Raw genomic sequence first — 18,231 nt, forward strand, 5'->3', positions numbered from 1 at the left:
AGTGCATGTGTATTGGTGGATGGTTTGGCCCCTTCTACCTTAACTTTTACCCTTTTTGTTCACGGAAGAATAATGTGAGGTGGAAAAGCCTAAACTAGAAAAATATTGTGAAAGAAGTTCTTCACGTGGAAAAGCCTAAACTAGAAAAAGAATTATAATAATATTGTGTTATTAAAAAAAAACAAATTAATATGAAACAACTAAAATCACCCAAAAAATTATAGTCTAAAAATTTATTCGATCATTTTATAAAATCAATTTCTCTTAATTATTATATTTCACCAATTATTGATTGCCTCATCAGTTTGTAAATGATTTTATAGAAAAAGTTGCAGTACCCCTACCATTTTTCTTTATAAGAATGAATGTCACAGTGTCACACGAATATTTTAGTAGTGGCTGGCGTGGTAAGTAGTGTACGTCACATGGATTACCATATCAATTTGTAAAATATAGTAAGTGTCATGTGAACTGTCACATAATAGTCCACATCAATTGCCACGTCAATGTAACATCCTCAAACTGAAATTGTCTCAAAATATATTCACAGTACTACACCATAAATCAAAGATTTCATTCATAGAGTATTTCATTATATTATCAAAATAAATTGTGGATATCACTTATTAACTCATACAATGTTAGCTAGGCTTACAAGTGAAGGAAGATCGATCAGCTCATATATATGGAGTACTAATTAATCTTCCAAAATTATTTCGAAACAACAATTTAATTCATAGATTGCCTAATATTTATGTACTAATTAAGAATGATCGATCATGCTGAAACTTGGACAACCAATGTTGGTTGCTCCAAGAATGTGTCTTGTGATGATACCTCAAACCTTTGAGACAAGTAGGAACTTGGCAAGGTAGGGTGACTGATTTTCACTTCGTAGTCTCCAAGAAATAAGGAGGCCTCAAAGTATCCATCAGCGTCTGTTGTGCCTACCATGGGCCTGGAACCCCACTCCCTCATCAGCTTGTCCACAACATTCCCGGTTGCCAAGTTGTTGAAATTGTTGTCTGTCAAGCACATTCTGTAACATCCCCCAGGCGACCATGCTGTCCACAACATGATTCCATTCACCTTCGGGTGGGCATGTAATTCCCTTAGAATTTGCTCCAAGTACCGTGCTTGTGTCTGCATGCAACAAACAAGAACAGTGAATATATAGCAGAACAGAAACAAGTAATCCTTTTAGGCAAAGGCTGTCCGAGACTTGAAAGAAAAATGTTAGGGAAATTAACTTCAAACTTCACTTACCCCCTAAAGTATATATTAGTGGTTTTACAATTATAATCTCAAAGTTCAAAATTTTACAATGTTGGTATTCTATGTTTAAATCCATTTTAATTTCACCCATTTTTTTCATTAAAATACCAAAAATGCCCCCCTTTTAGAGGAAAAAAAATAAAACAAAGTGAAAATTCAAAATTTCAGTGACCCACTGCTGGCTGTTGGTCAATCCAAGGCATTTTTGAATTTGTACTTTCATTTGAAGAAAAAAAAAAGGGAGCATTTTGGGCAATTTAACAAAACATAGGATAAATTAAAAGGGTTGAAACATGGGATACTGACATTTGTGGTTGTAGGGTGTGTTTGGTAAAGCATTCTGATCATTTTTTTAAAAATAATAATAATAATTAATTAATATGCTATATAGGTGAACAAAGAAGATTGATTTTTTTTAGAGAAAAATAAGAATAAATTGATGCAATATAAAAGTAAATGAAGTTTTATTTATTTATTTATTTATTTATTTATTTATTTATTTTCTGTGTAAGAGAAAAGTGAAGAAAGTTGTTTGGTAATGTGAAGAACGAATTTAGAATTTTTTTAAGAGAAAAAATAAAAATAAAACAGAAAACGGGCTTGTAAATTTTTAAACTTTAAGATTGTGATCATTGTCAAACCGCTTGTGCTTCGGGAGGGTGTAAGCAAAGTTTTGACAAAAAGAAATGTTATAGGACAGAAATTTCTTACATCCCACATATAAAAATGGCATGTATCTCTTATATGTGCTTCTTACATGCTTAAAAGACACGTGTCATTTTTATATTTAAATTGTAAAAAATTTCCTACAAACCGATTTGTATGTAAGAAATTTATGTCCAATGTTATATATATATATATATATATATATATATATATATATATATAATCATGTTGTGGTGCTTGAACTTCTTTGTTACCTGTTGATCACCAACGGTATTTTTGACATCCAGTTCTGTAATCCAAATGGACAAGCCGGTGGATGCAAGAGTATCAATAGAAGCTCTAACGTAAGAAAGGTCTGGAGGATAGCTGAAATGGCCCTGGAGCCCGATCCCAAGTCTCAGGTTGCCGTTTCCGGGAAAGCCACGAATGTCTTTCAGCTTCTGCAGGTACTTGTCTGGCTTTGATGACCAATCGCGGCTGTCCTCTATGGTATTGTACTCATTCATGAACAACGTGCATGTCCCGTCGATCGTTTGAGCACGTCTGTAAAATCTCGCCGACGCGGTTGTACCAAGCTTGTCTTCAAAGAAGGAGTGGTGCAAGTTTTCATTTACAACATCCCATCCAATAACCTGCTTGTTAAAACAATATTATAAATTAAATTATTAGATTAATAATTTTCTATCTATTTAAGTTTTTAAAATAAGTGGTAATTTAATATGGTATAAGAATCAAAATTCATGAGTTTGAATCTTGTCTTTATCAATTCACAAGATATGTATATTTTTTACACGACCTGCAAACTCGGCATAAACTCAATACGAAATTAGCGGGCTTGAATTTGGTATAATTGAGTTCTTGTCACTACTAGGTCACCCTCGCTTGACCCATTTAATAAACGAGTCAATCCCTGGACAACCCACTTAATCCATAGGTGACCCAGGTCAATCTCTGGTCAACCTTTAAATGGGTCAAATTGTTTCTTTTGAGCTAGTCTAGTTTGGGTCAATTCAACACGAATGGCTTATGTGGGTCAGTTCGGGACATAACCTGTTTATTAAGCATGTTGTGTCATCTGCTTATATAAATGTGTCGAGTTAGGGTTGAGAGATCTAGCTAACTAGTTTAGCTAAACGGGTTGTGTCATGGCTGACCCTCGACCAGTTGTCGGGTCAAGCGGATCAAGTCAAATCTGACACGCCAACCCAGTGTCAATCCTCATATGTGAACAAAAATGTTAGAATATAAATTAAATGATTAAATTAATTAATTTACTTAGGTGACCCGCTTAATCCAGAGGTGGCTCGGGTCAATCCCTTGTCAACCCTTAAATGGGTCAAATTGTTTCTCTTGAGTCTAGTTTGGGTCAGGTCAAGACACAACCTGTTTATCAAGCTTGTTGTATCATCCACTTATATAAATGTGTCGTGTTAAGATTGAGAGATCTAACCAGTTTAACTAAACAGGTCATGTCATGGCTGACCTTAGACGGGTTGTTGGGTCAAGTGGATCTACTCAAACCCGCCTTGTATGTGAAGAAGAGTGTTAGAATATAAATGAATTAATTTACTTAAATCTTGAAAATAAATGATGATCGAACCTGGCCTCTATACTTTGACATGACGGAGTTGATCCTCTTGTCGACAGCTTTAGCAAGATCACTTGGCGAGAGTGAAGAAACCCAACCCTGTATCATCTGGGGATCTTCCCACAAGACAGTGTGGCCGCGGACACGAATGCCGTGTTGTTTGGCAAACTGAAGCAAGGCGTCGGCGTCGGCGTACGTCTCTTGGCCAGGGGATGGTTCGTTGGCGTACCACTTCATTTCATTCTCGAACACCGTGACCGTGAACGGCCGTGAGGTGAACCAGTTTCTGTAGGCTGTGTTGGTGAGGATGTTCTTGTTTATTGCAGAGCCGAACGGGAAGCTTAGTTTCTTCTGTTCGAATGAGACTGTCGCGTTGGATATGGGATTGCCTTGTTCATCAACTGCATGGATTCTCACCTTTCTCTTACGCGTCTGCCAAATTGAAGTGAAGTTTGTTTGATTTCAAGGCAATCTTTCTGTATAAGAAAGGTTGAAATGTACGTTGTTACATATTTAATTTACCTTCTCAATGCTTTCAACTTGATGGGACTTCCACTGCTCTTGGGTGAATGGTTGTAATGAGATGCTATCCACCCATATCTCAACTGATGCATTCTTGCTCTGAAGAGATTATCAAATGTTATATAAGTTTATGTTGAAGAATACATAAAAATTTGGAGTGTCATGGAATGGAATGATTGTAATAATACGAGTAAATGGAGTAATGCTACGTACTTATCTCCTATCTTACTTCTATATCATTGGACTACTGTCACGTCGGCCCATGAATCGGTCTTTATTGAAAAGAAAAAATATTCACTGGGTGATGTGTATTGTCATATATATCACCCGTCTATTATCATAAGCTAACAGCAGTGACTAAATTACTGCTAGTTTAGGCATGGCAAGAAACTTATAGGGAAGGAGGGATCGAGTCAAGCTTCTTCCTCTAAAATTAGCTTACAACACTCACTTAAATTTAAAGAATAATTGAAAAAAATTGTGAAAAATACCTCAAAATAGAGCTCAGCTGGGCCTGATGCATTGACGGTAAGGCCAGCCTTAAGCATGGACCAGCAGTTTGTCTTCGCAGTAACGGTACCGGCATGTTTGAAGCCAGTAGTTGTATTGAAAACGGCGTTTACAGCCACATTTCCATCGCTCACTTGTAGCCAAGCTGCGGTAAATTAAGCAGATTAATTAGTGAACTTGTACCAAAAAAAAAAAGATTTTATCCCATATTTTAAGGATATGATGCTGTGGAGGCAAAAAGATTTCTACTAGAGTCTTCATTGATACTAATTAGAGAAATAATTAAAACACTCACACTACACAACAATGGCACAACACCAATCCCCTACTAATTAATATCAAAGCAAGAAACATGTCCAAAATTTATCAATGTATATTTAATTTGGAATTGGCCGCCTAATATATATATAAGATATGGGTTGCAGAGCCCATTTGTTCCAACCTGTTTACGGTCGTGTGAGGTCCATTTGCCCCACTATGCAATCTCTTACGTACTTAAATTTCAGTAAAATTCAGACAGTTTAGTTTCAAAGGATGTAGCTCATTTATATCGATGGCAACAAGTGTTTTGCAATCTCAATATCAATCATGTTTCGGGTAGCCTAAAGAGAGAAGCCGGCTACGTACGGGGCGCCCCACCTACTCCAAAAAACTTAGGGTGTGAGGCTCATCTGTTCCAGGCATGTGAGCCTCGCAATCCCCTTACCCAAATTTCAGTAAAATTCGAACAACTTAATTTCAAAGAATCTAGCTCAATCAACCAAATCCAAGATAACAAAGTGTTATACCGTCGATCAATATCAATCATCTTTCACATAATTGAAGAGAAGAGGCTGTAGGACCCACCTATCCAAGCAGTCTAAAGTTCATATATAAGAGGCCCACCTCCCTACCCCGAGTAGGTGGGTCCCACAAGCCTCTCCCATTTTGAAAAGAAAAAAAATAAAAAATAAAAATAAAAATACCAGAGAATGTGTAGAGCTTGTCCTTCTCCAAAAAAAGCTTCTGTGAGATACTATCATGTGGGTGGTTTCTGGTATGAGCCACAATGAATTTGTTGCCTCCTGAAACTCTTTCTTTTATTTTGGCGTTCCCAAAGGTGGACCATCCTTTCAACCCCTCATTCAACTCAGGGTTTATGATAATTCCTCCACCATACTGGGCTTTGTGGGGATTCGACAAGCACTGAAGTTGTGAACCAATTAAGAAGAATAAATTTTTAGATTTCATATTAATTATATATACGTGCTTAATTTCTATATATGTCCATAAATCAATTTATTCACAACTTAATTAGGATATATAATAATTAATTGCAAGAAATTGCTTGCCTCAACGGTGGCCGCATGATCATATGTTAAAGCATTAGCTTCAAACCCTGCAAAAAAAAAAAAAAAAAAAAAAAAAAAAAAAAAAGATTTATTTTTTGTCATTTTGTTTAGTTAGCATACTGAAGAACAGAAAAAAAAAAATTAAAAATTAAAAAAGATTTGATATATCAGCTTCTACGTGTACGTGTTTGTTCTTATCCTTTCACATATTAAGTATTGGGTAATTAATTAGGGGAAGAGAATAATGTCTATATATAAAAGAAATAAATATTTTCTAAGAAGATTTTTCACATGCGATTGCAAATTTATTTTTTAACAATGATAATATCTAAATCTAAGAGCATATTTGGAATTGCATTGGGAGATAGAGCCTTTTAAATCCAAAGATTTTTTTAGAAACGACAAAAAAAAAAAAAAAAAAAAAAAAAAAAAAAAAAAATCATTTTTAAGCCTTTTTATTTTTTTTCAAAAGTGCATGTGACCATTTTTAGAGTAAAATAGTCATAGAAAAGCTTTTGGATTTTTTTATCAAACATACCGGCTTTTTATTCGGCAAACTGCTTATTAAGGCAATCCCAAACGGGCTCTAAATAGACTAGTAGACAATTTCCACTCTATTTATGCGTTTATTGTGATAACATAGCTACAAATGCAGTAATGTTGAAGCTATATTTCAAAGAGTAATATTTCATGCACAACAAATGTATACACTTTGTACAACACTAACGTGGAATGATTTTCAATTTTTTTTTTTTTTTTTTTTTGTGCAGGAAACATTACTCTTTTTTATTGTGAAAATCATTTTCACGTCAGCATTGTTGTACAAATATTGTGCAGGAAACATTACTCTATTTCAAATACGTCCACAATGGAAGGAATAAAAAAATAAAAAAATAAAACAAAACAAATTGATAGAATTGAAATGAAATATTGCCATAATGAAAAATTAATTAATTAATTATTTGTCCGCAAAATGAATATTAATTGAACAAGGTTAATTAGTAGGTGGCCGTACGTCATGAACAAGTTTATTGGCAAAGAAAAAACAGAAAAACAAAAATAAAATAAAATAAAATAGGGTAAACTAATTGTGAAAGGTTAAATTAGCCGCCGTCAACTGTGTATTGTGTATAAAATAAAATAAAACCCAAAAGGGCAACAAGAAGAAAAAAAAAATATAAGAAAAACAGAAAAGTAAAAAATAAAATAGTGTAAATTAATTGTGAAAGGTTAAATTTAGCGGCCGTCAATTGTGTATTGTGTATAAAATAAAAAAAAAATAAAACCCAAAAAGACAACAACAAGAAAATATATAAAAAAAAAAAAAAAACCCCTCTGAAAAAAAGTGAAAAATGGCCGAGCCAAAAAAGAAAAAGAAAAAGAGAGACATATATGCACAAACATGTAAAGCTTGAAGCGAACAGACAAAGTTATTTCTTAAAACAGTCCACGTACTACGTTATTTAATTTGTTTATGCATGTTTCCAAAGTACATGATCAGCAAGAAAAAGAACACCCTAGCTAGTTCGTTGAAACTTTCACGATCCTCACGTCATTTGCGAAGAAGTATATATATATATATATATATATATGCATGTGTATTCTCTGAGTTGAAACATCTTTCAAAGAGAGAAGTAGAACAAACCTTCAAAAAGTAGAGTACAAAACGACAGCAGCAGCAGAAGCATATTGTACGTTGCCACCAATCCTGGATTCAACAGGAACCAGTCAATCCTAGAATAAGATCGATGCATGTTAAGAAACGAGAGAGAGAGAGAGAGAGAGAGAGATTTTAAAGTGGATACCAAGGGTACGTATTGAAACAATGGAAGAAAGAGGCCAAAAGAGATTGAATATATATACAAAGAATGAGATGGATATATTATTTGCAGGGAAGGTAGCCTCCTCAAAGATCGCCTGTTTTCTGATTTTACATTAATCCCAAATACTTAATATTAGAATTAACTCTTAATTAAGAAATTCTACTTGCCAAATATCTATCATATAGAAACAATATATGATGCTACTTTGAGACGTAACAAATGTTGTATATATATATATCTTCGAGATATGACACGTTTACAATTTATGTATAATTTGTTTTTTTTTTTTTTTCAAATTAACCATTTGATTTGTTTTTTTTTTTAAAAAAAAAAAAAATTATTGGAGTTATACAAATTAAATGATGTAAACATATCATATCTCTATATCTTCTGTCGGTTTGTTTGTTTGATGATAATGATAATTGCACAGCTCTCTCTCTCCTTTAATTAATACTCCTTTTAAGGAGTAATACAAGGTTATTTAGCATGCAATTATATTATTTTTATACAATTGAGATGACATCATTGTGAAAATCAACCTTTGGAGTTTGGATCAATAAATAATTTTGTAAGAAAAAAAAATTTAATGAATGATTTTCACAATTCATATGACAGATCGACTGTAAAATAACTAGCCGGCCATTCTCCCTTTTAAATATCAATTTTGAAATTTCTTTCTGAATATATATATATATATATATATATATATATATATATATATATATATATATATATATATATATACATTCTCAAACAAAATAGGAATTTTATTAATTTATTGATTTGATTTTCATGGTTTAACAGTCTCTTGATGAGCAAATTTCTTAATTATTTAATATATGGATCCCGGAAAGATCGGATTTTAATTTGATCATTACTGCCTTTAATTTTTCTGTAATTATTTTCTTTGATCAGATCTGTTTTGACAGCTGCCTATGAATTTTTTTTGTTATTTTCTTTTATTTTTTTAATTAGCAATATTAATCCATTCCTTCGGATTAATGTAATTAATCCCATGCACAAAAATCTCAAAATGTCTATCTTCAAACGTTATACAAAGGCTTTTAAGATACACGTAGCATGAATATTCGATTTGAAAAATCGAATTAATACATTATTAACTTGGAATTTGAAACCAATCCTTTACGGCTTAATTAGCTTTTAGGATTACCCATGTTGATGCATGCAAAAGTTTCTACACCAAATCAACCAAAGATTAATTTTTCATTTTTCAAAGCTAAAAGGAGAAATGTCAATGCAAAATCGAATGAATTAGGCTTAGGTGCTGTAAAAAAAATAAAATAATTAATTAATTTTTTTAAAAAAAAAAAACCCTATGTTGTAGTTTTTTAAGGGTTTAAATTTAATTTAATTTTATCTTTTTCTCATGAAAAACTTAGAATTTAATATGAACCGTTCAAAAAAATACAATATAGGTGTACAAAAGTAAACTTTGGAGTTTGTAACAAACTGTTATTAAAACAAACATAAAACTAGGAACAAACAAGGCCTAGTAACTTATTCTATTATTAGGCCATGTTTAATTGGTATCTGCTTTTAAAAACAAAAAACTTGATCTCGTTTGATAAAGCTTTTTGGATGATGGTTTTTGTTTTTTGGTTAAAAAAATGTTCTGATGTAATATAAATGTGAAAGTAATTTTAAATATTTTGTCAATGTTTTATGGTTGGAGTTGTCTGTTATTACTTAAAAAAACATTCTCTTAAAAACTGCCTGAAGTTGTTTGAATTATAAAATTTTGAGTTTATGTCATTTATTTTTATTTTTTTCTTTTTAACAATGGTAAATGATAACTCTATTGAAATTTATCTCACATTTGCACTAACCCTGTTTTGCTTAACTGAAGCTTGATGACGTGTTAAGGGAGGGAGACGGTGCAACTCTTGATTAGGAGTCTCTAAAATTATTTGTCCGAATTTGAGAGAATTCAGGCAGTGATTGTGAGAGACTATTTATGGGACTCACTTGACCAAATAAAAATTGAACTGTTCAACCACTTATCTAATCAGGTGGATCCCATAAATAGTCTTTCACAATTACCTGTCCGAATTTTCTCAAATTCAAACAAATAATTTGAGAGGATCCTAATTCAGATCGCTTCTTGAAGATTAGCTTTCGTGCTTATATATTACAATTGTTGTTTGGACAATTCACTCCTTAAATACTTTTTATTCATTGCAGCATGTTCACTTTTGTTGTTCAGTCAAGCAATATGTTGTTCAAGCCTGGCAAATTTGTTGAAGTTTAATTCAGTAAATAACAGGACGGCTCTGTTTCAAATCAAATTCACTCTAGTTCTAGTTTCCAATCAATTGCTTGATCTTCCCTTTTAGAAAGGATTTCTTTCTGAAACTTTGAACCTATTTTTGGTCCACTTGAGTGACACTTCTGTTTGTTATTACTTTTTAGATTTTTTTTTTTGTTTGAAAAATATTATAATATGACATAAAAATAAAAATAACTGAGAGTGTTTGTGTTGCTTGTTAATATTATTGTTTTAAAATATAAAAGAAGAGAGAGAGGGGAAAAAAAAAAAGAAAAAAAAAAAGAGAGAAAAAGTTATCAAATTAAACAAAGGACTCATTTGATTAACATAGAGGCAAATGTTAGAACAATTGATTGTTTAATTTGTTTTGGGACAATATTAAAATGTGACGCATGGTTTAAATATCAAATTCATATTTTCTAATCTTTAAATTTATATAAATTTACTTGTAGGTCCAATTCTAATCCAAAGTTTTTGAAAAAAAAAAAAAAAAAAAACATATAAACAATGGTAGGAAAACATAGTTATATGAAAAACTGAAAGAAAATATAAACAAAAAATAAAAATAATAATAGCGGAAATCAAACAAAATAAAATAAGAAATTTTACGTGGTTTGGTTTATGACCAACATCTATATAATAAAGTTCAAATGGCTACATTGTTACTCTTATTCACTTGATGAATTCACAATACAAAAAGTCTTTATATCTATGGAGTGGAGATAATACAAAAAAAATAGTATAAGAGGTCAAATAAAATCAGAATTGAATGTATTTAAACTTGATTTGATTATAATCAATTATAATCAATGTTGAAATCAAATCCCATGATATCAAATCTCGCAATATATTCTAACATCCCTCTCAAACTCAAGGTGAAAGGTTCTAGAACCTTGAGTTTTTCACCTTGACATTGATTTTTCTTCTTCTTTTTATTTTTTATTTTTTATTTTTGTGGCTATAGATGGCAGCAGTTGATGGGACAAATATGAAAGCAAACAATTGAAAATAAGAGTCAACTATGGGCTAAAATGGGCCTGAGTTTAAATAATATCACAAAAGCCTAAAACAATTAGGCCAACTATAGGTCAACATGAGAGCCAACTGTGGGCTGAAATTGGCATGAGTTTAAAACAATACTACAAAGACCAAAGACATTGTTGGGCCAAAAATTGGTCAAAAATCAATATGGATTAACAAAATACTCTTTAATTAAGGCCCCTACTTAATAATTGTACAATAAAGATTATTTTTCCAAAATAAATTTTTAAGATTCTAATATGGTATAAATTTAATAAATAGTTTATAACTAATGCCCTTAATCATAATAAAAGTAATTACAAATTGAAAATCACACTTATTTTTTCTATAAAAAAAACAAAAAACAAAAAACAAAAAAAAAAGTCACGCTTATTTACTCTTTTAAAAGCCTCATTTTTACATTCATGAACTTAGTCCAATGTACATAATTTTTTCTCCAACGTTTATTTGAATTGAATGTTTAGAAAAATATAAAAAGTCCTCAAAGTGCATAAATTCTCATTGTTTGTGTTGTGTATAATAGATAGAATTACACATTCGGTAAGTCTTCAATATCCAATATTTTTTTTTCGCATTATGTTTTATTACACATCAATCTTTATATAACTTATTTCCATTTTCTCTTTAATTTTTTTTTTTTTTTAAAAAAAAAAAATCTTATTATTTCATGTATTTGAATGAAGTGATAAGTCATTCTATATCTAATAAGTCATTAAAAAAAAGTTTTAAAATACATTTTACAAATAGAAGAAAGTGTTCTAATTGATATATTAAATAAAAAATAATACAAATACTAAAATAAATTTAAGTTAATTAATATTTAAATATGAGAAAAGAGCCTCACTTTAACTTGTCCCTTTAGGCCTCAAAATTTATCGAGCCAACCCTGCCAATTGCCCACAAGCACTGTCGACCACTAGCTACCACCGCCACCAAATACGTCAATCTCCATCTCTAGCTACAAGGTACCCCTCCATCTCCATCTACCGTACAGCTCTAACGACCCATCTCTATCTCTTCCCACCGTACAAATCCGACAACCCTTCACCACACCCGAACCGCCACTGCCGCCAAAGAGCCCAACCATCAGAATAGGTAAGGTTTTCTTTTCTTTTCTTTTTTCTTTTTTTTTTTGGGAGAAAATGAATTCTTGTTTCGTGTTATATGTTGCTTTTGGATATTTTGTATTTGTTTTTTGTCTATAAAACAAATGACCTGATGTGGCGTAGCTGAGTGGACCACGCCACGTCAGAGGATTATTCTAGGGGACACTGGAGTGCCATATAAAATTATTCTGCGTTAGCCTATAACTACGATACCATGAAAAAATAAAATAAACAAATAGAAAAATAAAGAGATTGTACGTGGTTCGATCTATGACTTACGTCAACAAAATAAAGTCTAAAGGGCTATATTGTTGCTTGTATTTGCTTGATGAATTTACAATACAGAAAGTTCGGGTCCTATATATAGGGAAGTGGAAAGAATACAAAATGATATAAGAGATCAAGTCAAATTAGAATTAAATTTATTCAAATCTAATTTGATTATAAGCAATTATAATCAATGTTGAAATCAAATCTCATAATAACGAATCTCGCAATATATTCTAACAAAAACTATCTCACTATTAATTTTGCTTTGAGTAATGTTATATACCACACAAACATATCAATTAACAATCCTTAAAGTTGATGTGTGATGCAAATTATAGGAAAAAAAAAATTCTATAAATTGGATTTGAGAAATTTATTCAATACAGTCTATTATACTAACTTGTCCATAATACATATAATCTTTAGGTTCATTTTTTATTTTCACGTGCATTTTTTCTTTTCTTTTTTCGAACAAGAAGCATGTGCTCCTTCCATTTCTAAAAAAGCCATAGGCATTACAGAGACAGATAAGAGGTACAAGACACTCCTACATCCATAGTCAGAAACAAATCTGACAAAGCAGCTGCTTAAACAATACACAAATATTACATGAACACCCTTTAAAGCCATACTTTACAAATAAGTCCAATAAATATTTGTGTATTACAAAGACACACTGTGAAACACAAAGACAACTAGGGAATACACACAAACAAACACAACAACAAGAAGTATCATCACTGTCATAAACGTCGGAAGAAGCCAAACTGCTACTAAAGGAGGCGCGTGAACGGCACGTGCCGTCCCATGAGACTCCCCAGCAGTAAAACAACCGTCTCCATCCACCGATTACCACCAGCCATGACCTGACAAGATGGCGTGACCCACACGCGCCCATTCCGGGAGAGGGATCCCCCACGTGCCGGCAAGAAAGAACGGCAAGGCCACCAGCTAGAGATGGCCAGACTAGATGATGACAGTGATCACGGCTAGGAAGCGCGTGTCTTGAGGGAACCAGTGGAGAAACGTAGATCTGGAATCATGAAGATGAATACTACTGTGGTTCTTCCAGAACTCCACCGGAGACACAAAGATGACGGCCGATCCCCAAAACCGACGCTAAAACATGAAGCCTTCCTGTTAAAACACAAGGAAAAAGAAAAACAACAATAAAACAAAAGCAACAACTCCTCAACCCATAAGGGTAAGGAGACAAAACCTCCACCGGAGACGAGTCCGGGAGGAACAGACTGCCTACCCTAATGGCAGAGAGAAGAAAACCAACACTTTAATGGTAATACCACGGAGGGGCAAAAAGCCTCCTAGGGGCTAGGAGGAACAAAAGATCGGGAGGAGGGAAGCAAAACCTCCCTCCCCCGGCGAAAAATACTATTCACCAATGACTTTCTCTCTCTAAAAAAACTGGACTTTCTCCCCTCACGTGCATTTTTAATACAAGGACTTTTAGAAAATTTGTTTTTTTTTTTTGTGGAAAAAAAAAAATGCCTATTTTATTGTGACCACGAGAGTTTTTGTTGCAATATGTATTTAAGCCCATTATCCGTGAACCGAAAAAGGGAAGAGAAAAACGCAAAGTCGAAGCCATGTGGGCTGTTTTCCCCGCCACACCCGGACTTTGCCTCCTACCTCTCACCCCTTCCGGCCTCACCATCTCAGCCAATTCTAAGCCAGCGCGCCACCGCTCCAAACCACCTGGAAACGACGCCGTCACAACAAAAGACATCAAAGGCCTAGGCCACACCATCCTCACAGCGCTTAATTCCAGTCATCCCAGCACTAAGCCCGACCCAATCCCAGAACAGCCAAAACAAGGAAAACGCAAACAAGCAAAGCAAAAACAAGAAGAAGAGGGAAGGCAGATTAGTGGGTCAGATGTGCTTTGGGCTCTACAGAGAGCAGCCGCTCAGAAAAAGGCGACGAGTGGAAGTAAGAAAATGAAGAAGCAGAAGGGGGTGTCATCTTCTGCCGGCGGTCACAGGGAAGAGGGCGGTGTGGATTATAGTAAAGCGAGGCCGTTTTGCGTTAGGAGTGAGTGGGGTGTGAGGTTGGATGAGTTGGAGAAGCGCCTTCAGGAGCTTTCTGAGACACATTGAGGATTCGAGGGGTTTGTCTTTCTATATATTTTGCGATTTATTTATCAAATTCATGTAATGGATTTATTGTTTGGTTTTATGTTGTCGTATATTCTAAGAGACCCTTTTGTTATAGTCTGATTATTTTTGTCTTATGTTTGGTTGATATACTAAATTAACTAACTAGTTAGTAATACATATGAATAGTTAGTATATGTATAGGTATAAATATATACGAACGATCTAACGAGTCGAGCCAAACTTTATACGAGTTTGTTCACGAGCATTAACCGATACTATTTGAGTCTTATACGAGTTTGTATTGTTTAATAATCGTGCATGATTTTGTGTTCACAAACGGTCCATTTAATAAACGAACCAAAACCTGTCAATTTCTGTACTGCAGATGCAAGAAACAGAAAAACTCAAGAAAGAGAACCATAGAGAACAATGGAGATATGAAGAATACGAAGTTGTATGAAGAGAGAAATCACTTTCTTGTATTGATTTACAATCGGAGTTACATATAAATGCGTATAAGAGCTGAAAACTAGGAAAGTAACATGACTAACTGTCAGCTCAGCTGTTAACTAATTAACAAACTTATTGCTAATCTAACTGTATCAAACCTTCTTTAATTGATGATACGTTTCAATTTGTAATACACCCCCTCAAGAGGAATGTCCTTGGTGGAAAATATTCAAGACATTCATCTTGGACAGTAAGTGAAGAAATGGAACACGACCAAGTGCCTTGGTAAAGATGTCTGTGAAGTAATATGCATGGCACGAAGAGAACCTTGTTGAATCTTCTCACGAACAATGTGGCAATCAATGTCAATGTGTTTGGTACGTTCGTGGAAGACTGGATTAGCAACAATATAAGAAGGCAATCAATGTCAATGTTTATATTCTCTTTGTGTGTATCCTGCCTGGAATCCACATTTACGTCTTTTCAACACAAAAATTTAATTTGAGGCATGTAACAAATACACATAATGGGATTTATCCGCTTTGCATTATTTAGTGAACTTCACATTTTGTGTAATAAGGCAAGTCATTTTATTTCATGGGGAAGTCCATTGCAAGGAATAGATTTTTGGGGTATCTACCATAAAAATTTAGGTTTGGTGTAACAGATGGAAGGCTTTTCTTTGCATCTTGAGGCAAGAAATCAACTTGTGGTGGCTGAAAAATGGTTTTGATCCCAATGTATTCAAGTCAAACTACATGCAATCCTTATAGCACAAAAATAGGTCTGCCTATGAAGTATAGAGTAGACTGCTTTGAATTCAAGAAACAAATTGTTTATAGGTTAAGAAAAGCTGTGATGAGCAGCTAATTGGGAAAGGAAAGATAAAAATGATAATATATGAAAAATTTCAGGAACAACCCTAAATTCAATCGGAAGATGAGGTTTTGGGGTATATAGTTTGAGATGTGCTTTCTGGAGGTGGCAGCAACATTTTTGCTGTCATGCTATGAGTTCTTAAGGATAATACACAATCACATTATGTGCCCACAGTGTGGTGGTATGCTAGCTAGTAAAACCGTAGAATACTAGAAATCAGATCAAGGACAAGCTTAACATCTGCAATAAGTGATGGTTCACGTATATCTTAATTGCCTTCTCTTTTCCCCTTATTTTGTTTATGAATGTTTTAGATAAATTTTCACAGGTAAAAAGGGTTTACACATATCTGCATTTGTCACCTTTTCGTTGTATCTCTTAACTTTAGTTTTGCATAAGTCAAAGTGATTAAGATAGTTTAAGTGTGTTACATCTTTATATACGTTTTCCTCCATATATTTGTTTTCTCAGGGTTGTTCAGATATAAATAAGCCAAATGGACAATTCATCTTACCAAATGACCTGATGGCTGTCGTGACATTTATATCTTCACTTCCCATACGAAAGGTATATTTGTGAATTATGATCGACTGCAGTAGAGTTGACATGATTTTTTTTTTTTTTTTTGATAAAGTTAGAGCTTCCAGAATGACTGTTTTTTTTTCCCCTTTTGTTATATGTAGTTATGAAGTCTCAATTTGATTTACATTTCTTATCACACACTTGGGAAATCTTTCTTTACAGATTGGGGGCATTGGTAAGGTCACTGAACATATTTTAAGGGATGTTTTTGGAATCAATACATGTGGGGGTATGCTGCAAAAGGGTGGTTTCATCTGTGCACTATTTTCTCGTTCTACAGCAGGTTAGAACATGATAAAATTTAATCTTGCACCTTGTAGGGCTTAGAGTATGACAATGCAGTTATATTGCTTATTTCAGGCCTGCGGTTGTCTGAATTTAATAAAGACATGGTTGGTGCTCCATCTGAAACTACACAAAAAAACTCTCACCCATTTTCTTATATCAGGAGATTCGTCTAGGAAAAGTAACAGTGATAATAGTTCCTTAGGCTCAATTGTTGATAGCCATGAGATATGTAGTTATGAAGATAGAGATTTATTGGACGACAACCACTTACCAGATTTGGAGGACAATCACACTATTAGCAACAATGCTGGTGGGGTGGAAAAAACTTATGAGCCTTTCAAGAATGGGAACTGCAAACAAGGTATGTGAGAATTTTAAAGACTGGTCCTAATCTTGACTAAGACTAGAATGTCTTTTTTTCTTTTTTCTTTTTTTTTTTTCAATTGCAGTAAAACTCATTGAAAATGCTGAGTGGATGAAGCCGAGTAGACAACAAATATACAAGAGAAACTTTATAATATTGAAAAGGAAGGACAACTAAAAATTGGAAGTGTCAACAAATTGACAATGGATCCTTAGTTATCAATTCTGGAAGAACCTAAAACACCCAACTACTGAGAACAAAAAGAACCATTCTTCCTATCAAAACAATTATGCAATAAAAAATAGTTTGCTGATTCACTGACCTGTTTATGTTTGCAAAAAGTTCACAAGGAGCTGATTCATTCTAATGAGATTATGAAATAGTTAAAATCTTCTGATGTGTAGCTGTCCAAAGCGAAGACCTCGGCTTTTAGAACATCCCAAGAACATCAAACCTCTTTCCTACGGAGAGAGAATTGCTAGAACTCCTCAGGGCTGTATTTTAAATTTTGATAAAAATTTAAATTACTAGGCATTTTTTTAGTTTTAAGTAGATTATGTAGATGCTTATATTAAAATGATTTCTAGATTATTCCAACTTGTTGATTTACTTAAGAGGTTTTTTTTTTCCCCCATTCTTCTTTTTTGGATTTTGCTATTTGTTTTGGTGAATGCCAGAGACCCAAAATCTCATCAAAATGCAATGACTGGGTTGTTGGAAGCAGAGAGTCATCTTCTGTGGAGTTTGCATGTAGCAGCCTACATGAATGAAGTGAACAGGAGGGCCAACTTGCTGGATGACGAGGCAGTTTCTTCATCCAATCAGGAAGAGCTACTTTTGTGGGTAAATGATTACAAGTGATCGCTATGTGGGATTGAATTACCACCAGGCACCAGGCTTTTTTTTTTTCTTTTTCTTTCTTTTTTTTTTTTTTTTTTTTTTTTTTTTTTTTTTTTTATGAAAAATTACTGATCTCAGTAAAATGTGAAATCAACCAGAGCATAAAAGCTCTATAACATCAGAGATGAAAACTCTGAAACAAAAATATGAAAAATAAAGTCAGGCGTACATTCAATCCAATAGCGACTTAACTCCTGTTGAACTCCTACTTGTGCCAATGTGTGGGCCGCCCTAT

The 18,231-nt window shown here is 33.5% G+C and overlaps 3 protein-coding genes across 5 annotated transcripts; 2 read left to right on the forward strand and 1 right to left on the reverse strand.

Moving 5' to 3' along the window:
• Nucleotides 1–597: 597 nt before the first annotated feature.
• On the reverse strand, nucleotides 598–7,838 carry LOC133882515 (endo-1,4-beta-xylanase 5-like). Of its 2 annotated transcripts, XM_062321703.1 has the most exons (9): nucleotides 7,698–7,838; nucleotides 7,538–7,600; nucleotides 5,893–5,939; nucleotides 5,527–5,746; nucleotides 4,543–4,706; nucleotides 4,052–4,150; nucleotides 3,542–3,961; nucleotides 2,196–2,573; nucleotides 599–1,143 (listed from the first exon to the last, which is right to left on the reverse strand). In XM_062321703.1, exons 2-9 carry the CDS (start codon nucleotides 7,578–7,580, stop codon nucleotides 778–780), a joined length of 1,737 nt encoding a protein of 578 aa, XP_062177687.1. In that variant the 5' UTR covers nucleotides 7,581–7,600; nucleotides 7,698–7,838; the 3' UTR covers nucleotides 599–777. The 2 variants fall into 2 exon arrangements, with proteins under 2 accessions (XP_062177686.1, XP_062177687.1); XM_062321702.1 differs by lacking the exon at nucleotides 7,698–7,838 and having other exon boundaries at nucleotides 598–1,143; nucleotides 7,538–7,676.
• A 6,134-nt stretch (nucleotides 7,839–13,972) lies between these two features.
• On the forward strand, nucleotides 13,973–14,937 carry LOC133881422 (uncharacterized). The gene is made up of 2 exons (XM_062320356.1): nucleotides 13,973–14,544; nucleotides 14,919–14,937. Exon 1 carries the CDS (start codon nucleotides 14,024–14,026, stop codon nucleotides 14,531–14,533), a length of 510 nt encoding a protein of 169 aa, XP_062176340.1. The 5' UTR covers nucleotides 13,973–14,023; the 3' UTR covers nucleotides 14,534–14,544; nucleotides 14,919–14,937.
• A 1,391-nt stretch (nucleotides 14,938–16,328) lies between these two features.
• Nucleotides 16,329–18,012, forward strand: LOC133881423 (uncharacterized). 2 transcript variants are annotated; one of them, XM_062320357.1, is made up of 4 exons: nucleotides 16,329–16,429; nucleotides 16,607–16,727; nucleotides 16,805–17,093; nucleotides 17,821–18,012. In XM_062320357.1, exons 2-4 carry the CDS (start codon nucleotides 16,647–16,649, stop codon nucleotides 17,955–17,957), a joined length of 507 nt encoding a protein of 168 aa, XP_062176341.1. In that variant the 5' UTR covers nucleotides 16,329–16,429; nucleotides 16,607–16,646; the 3' UTR covers nucleotides 17,958–18,012. The 2 variants fall into 2 exon arrangements, with proteins under 2 accessions (XP_062176341.1, XP_062176342.1); XM_062320358.1 differs by having other exon boundaries at nucleotides 16,335–16,429; nucleotides 16,893–17,093.
• The last annotated feature ends 219 nt before the right edge of the window (nucleotides 18,013–18,231 follow it).

The sequence above is a fragment of the Alnus glutinosa genome, chromosome 11 (assembly GCF_958979055.1).
Source record: "Alnus glutinosa chromosome 11, dhAlnGlut1.1, whole genome shotgun sequence".
Lineage (NCBI taxonomy): Eukaryota > Viridiplantae > Streptophyta > Magnoliopsida > Fagales > Betulaceae > Alnus > Alnus glutinosa.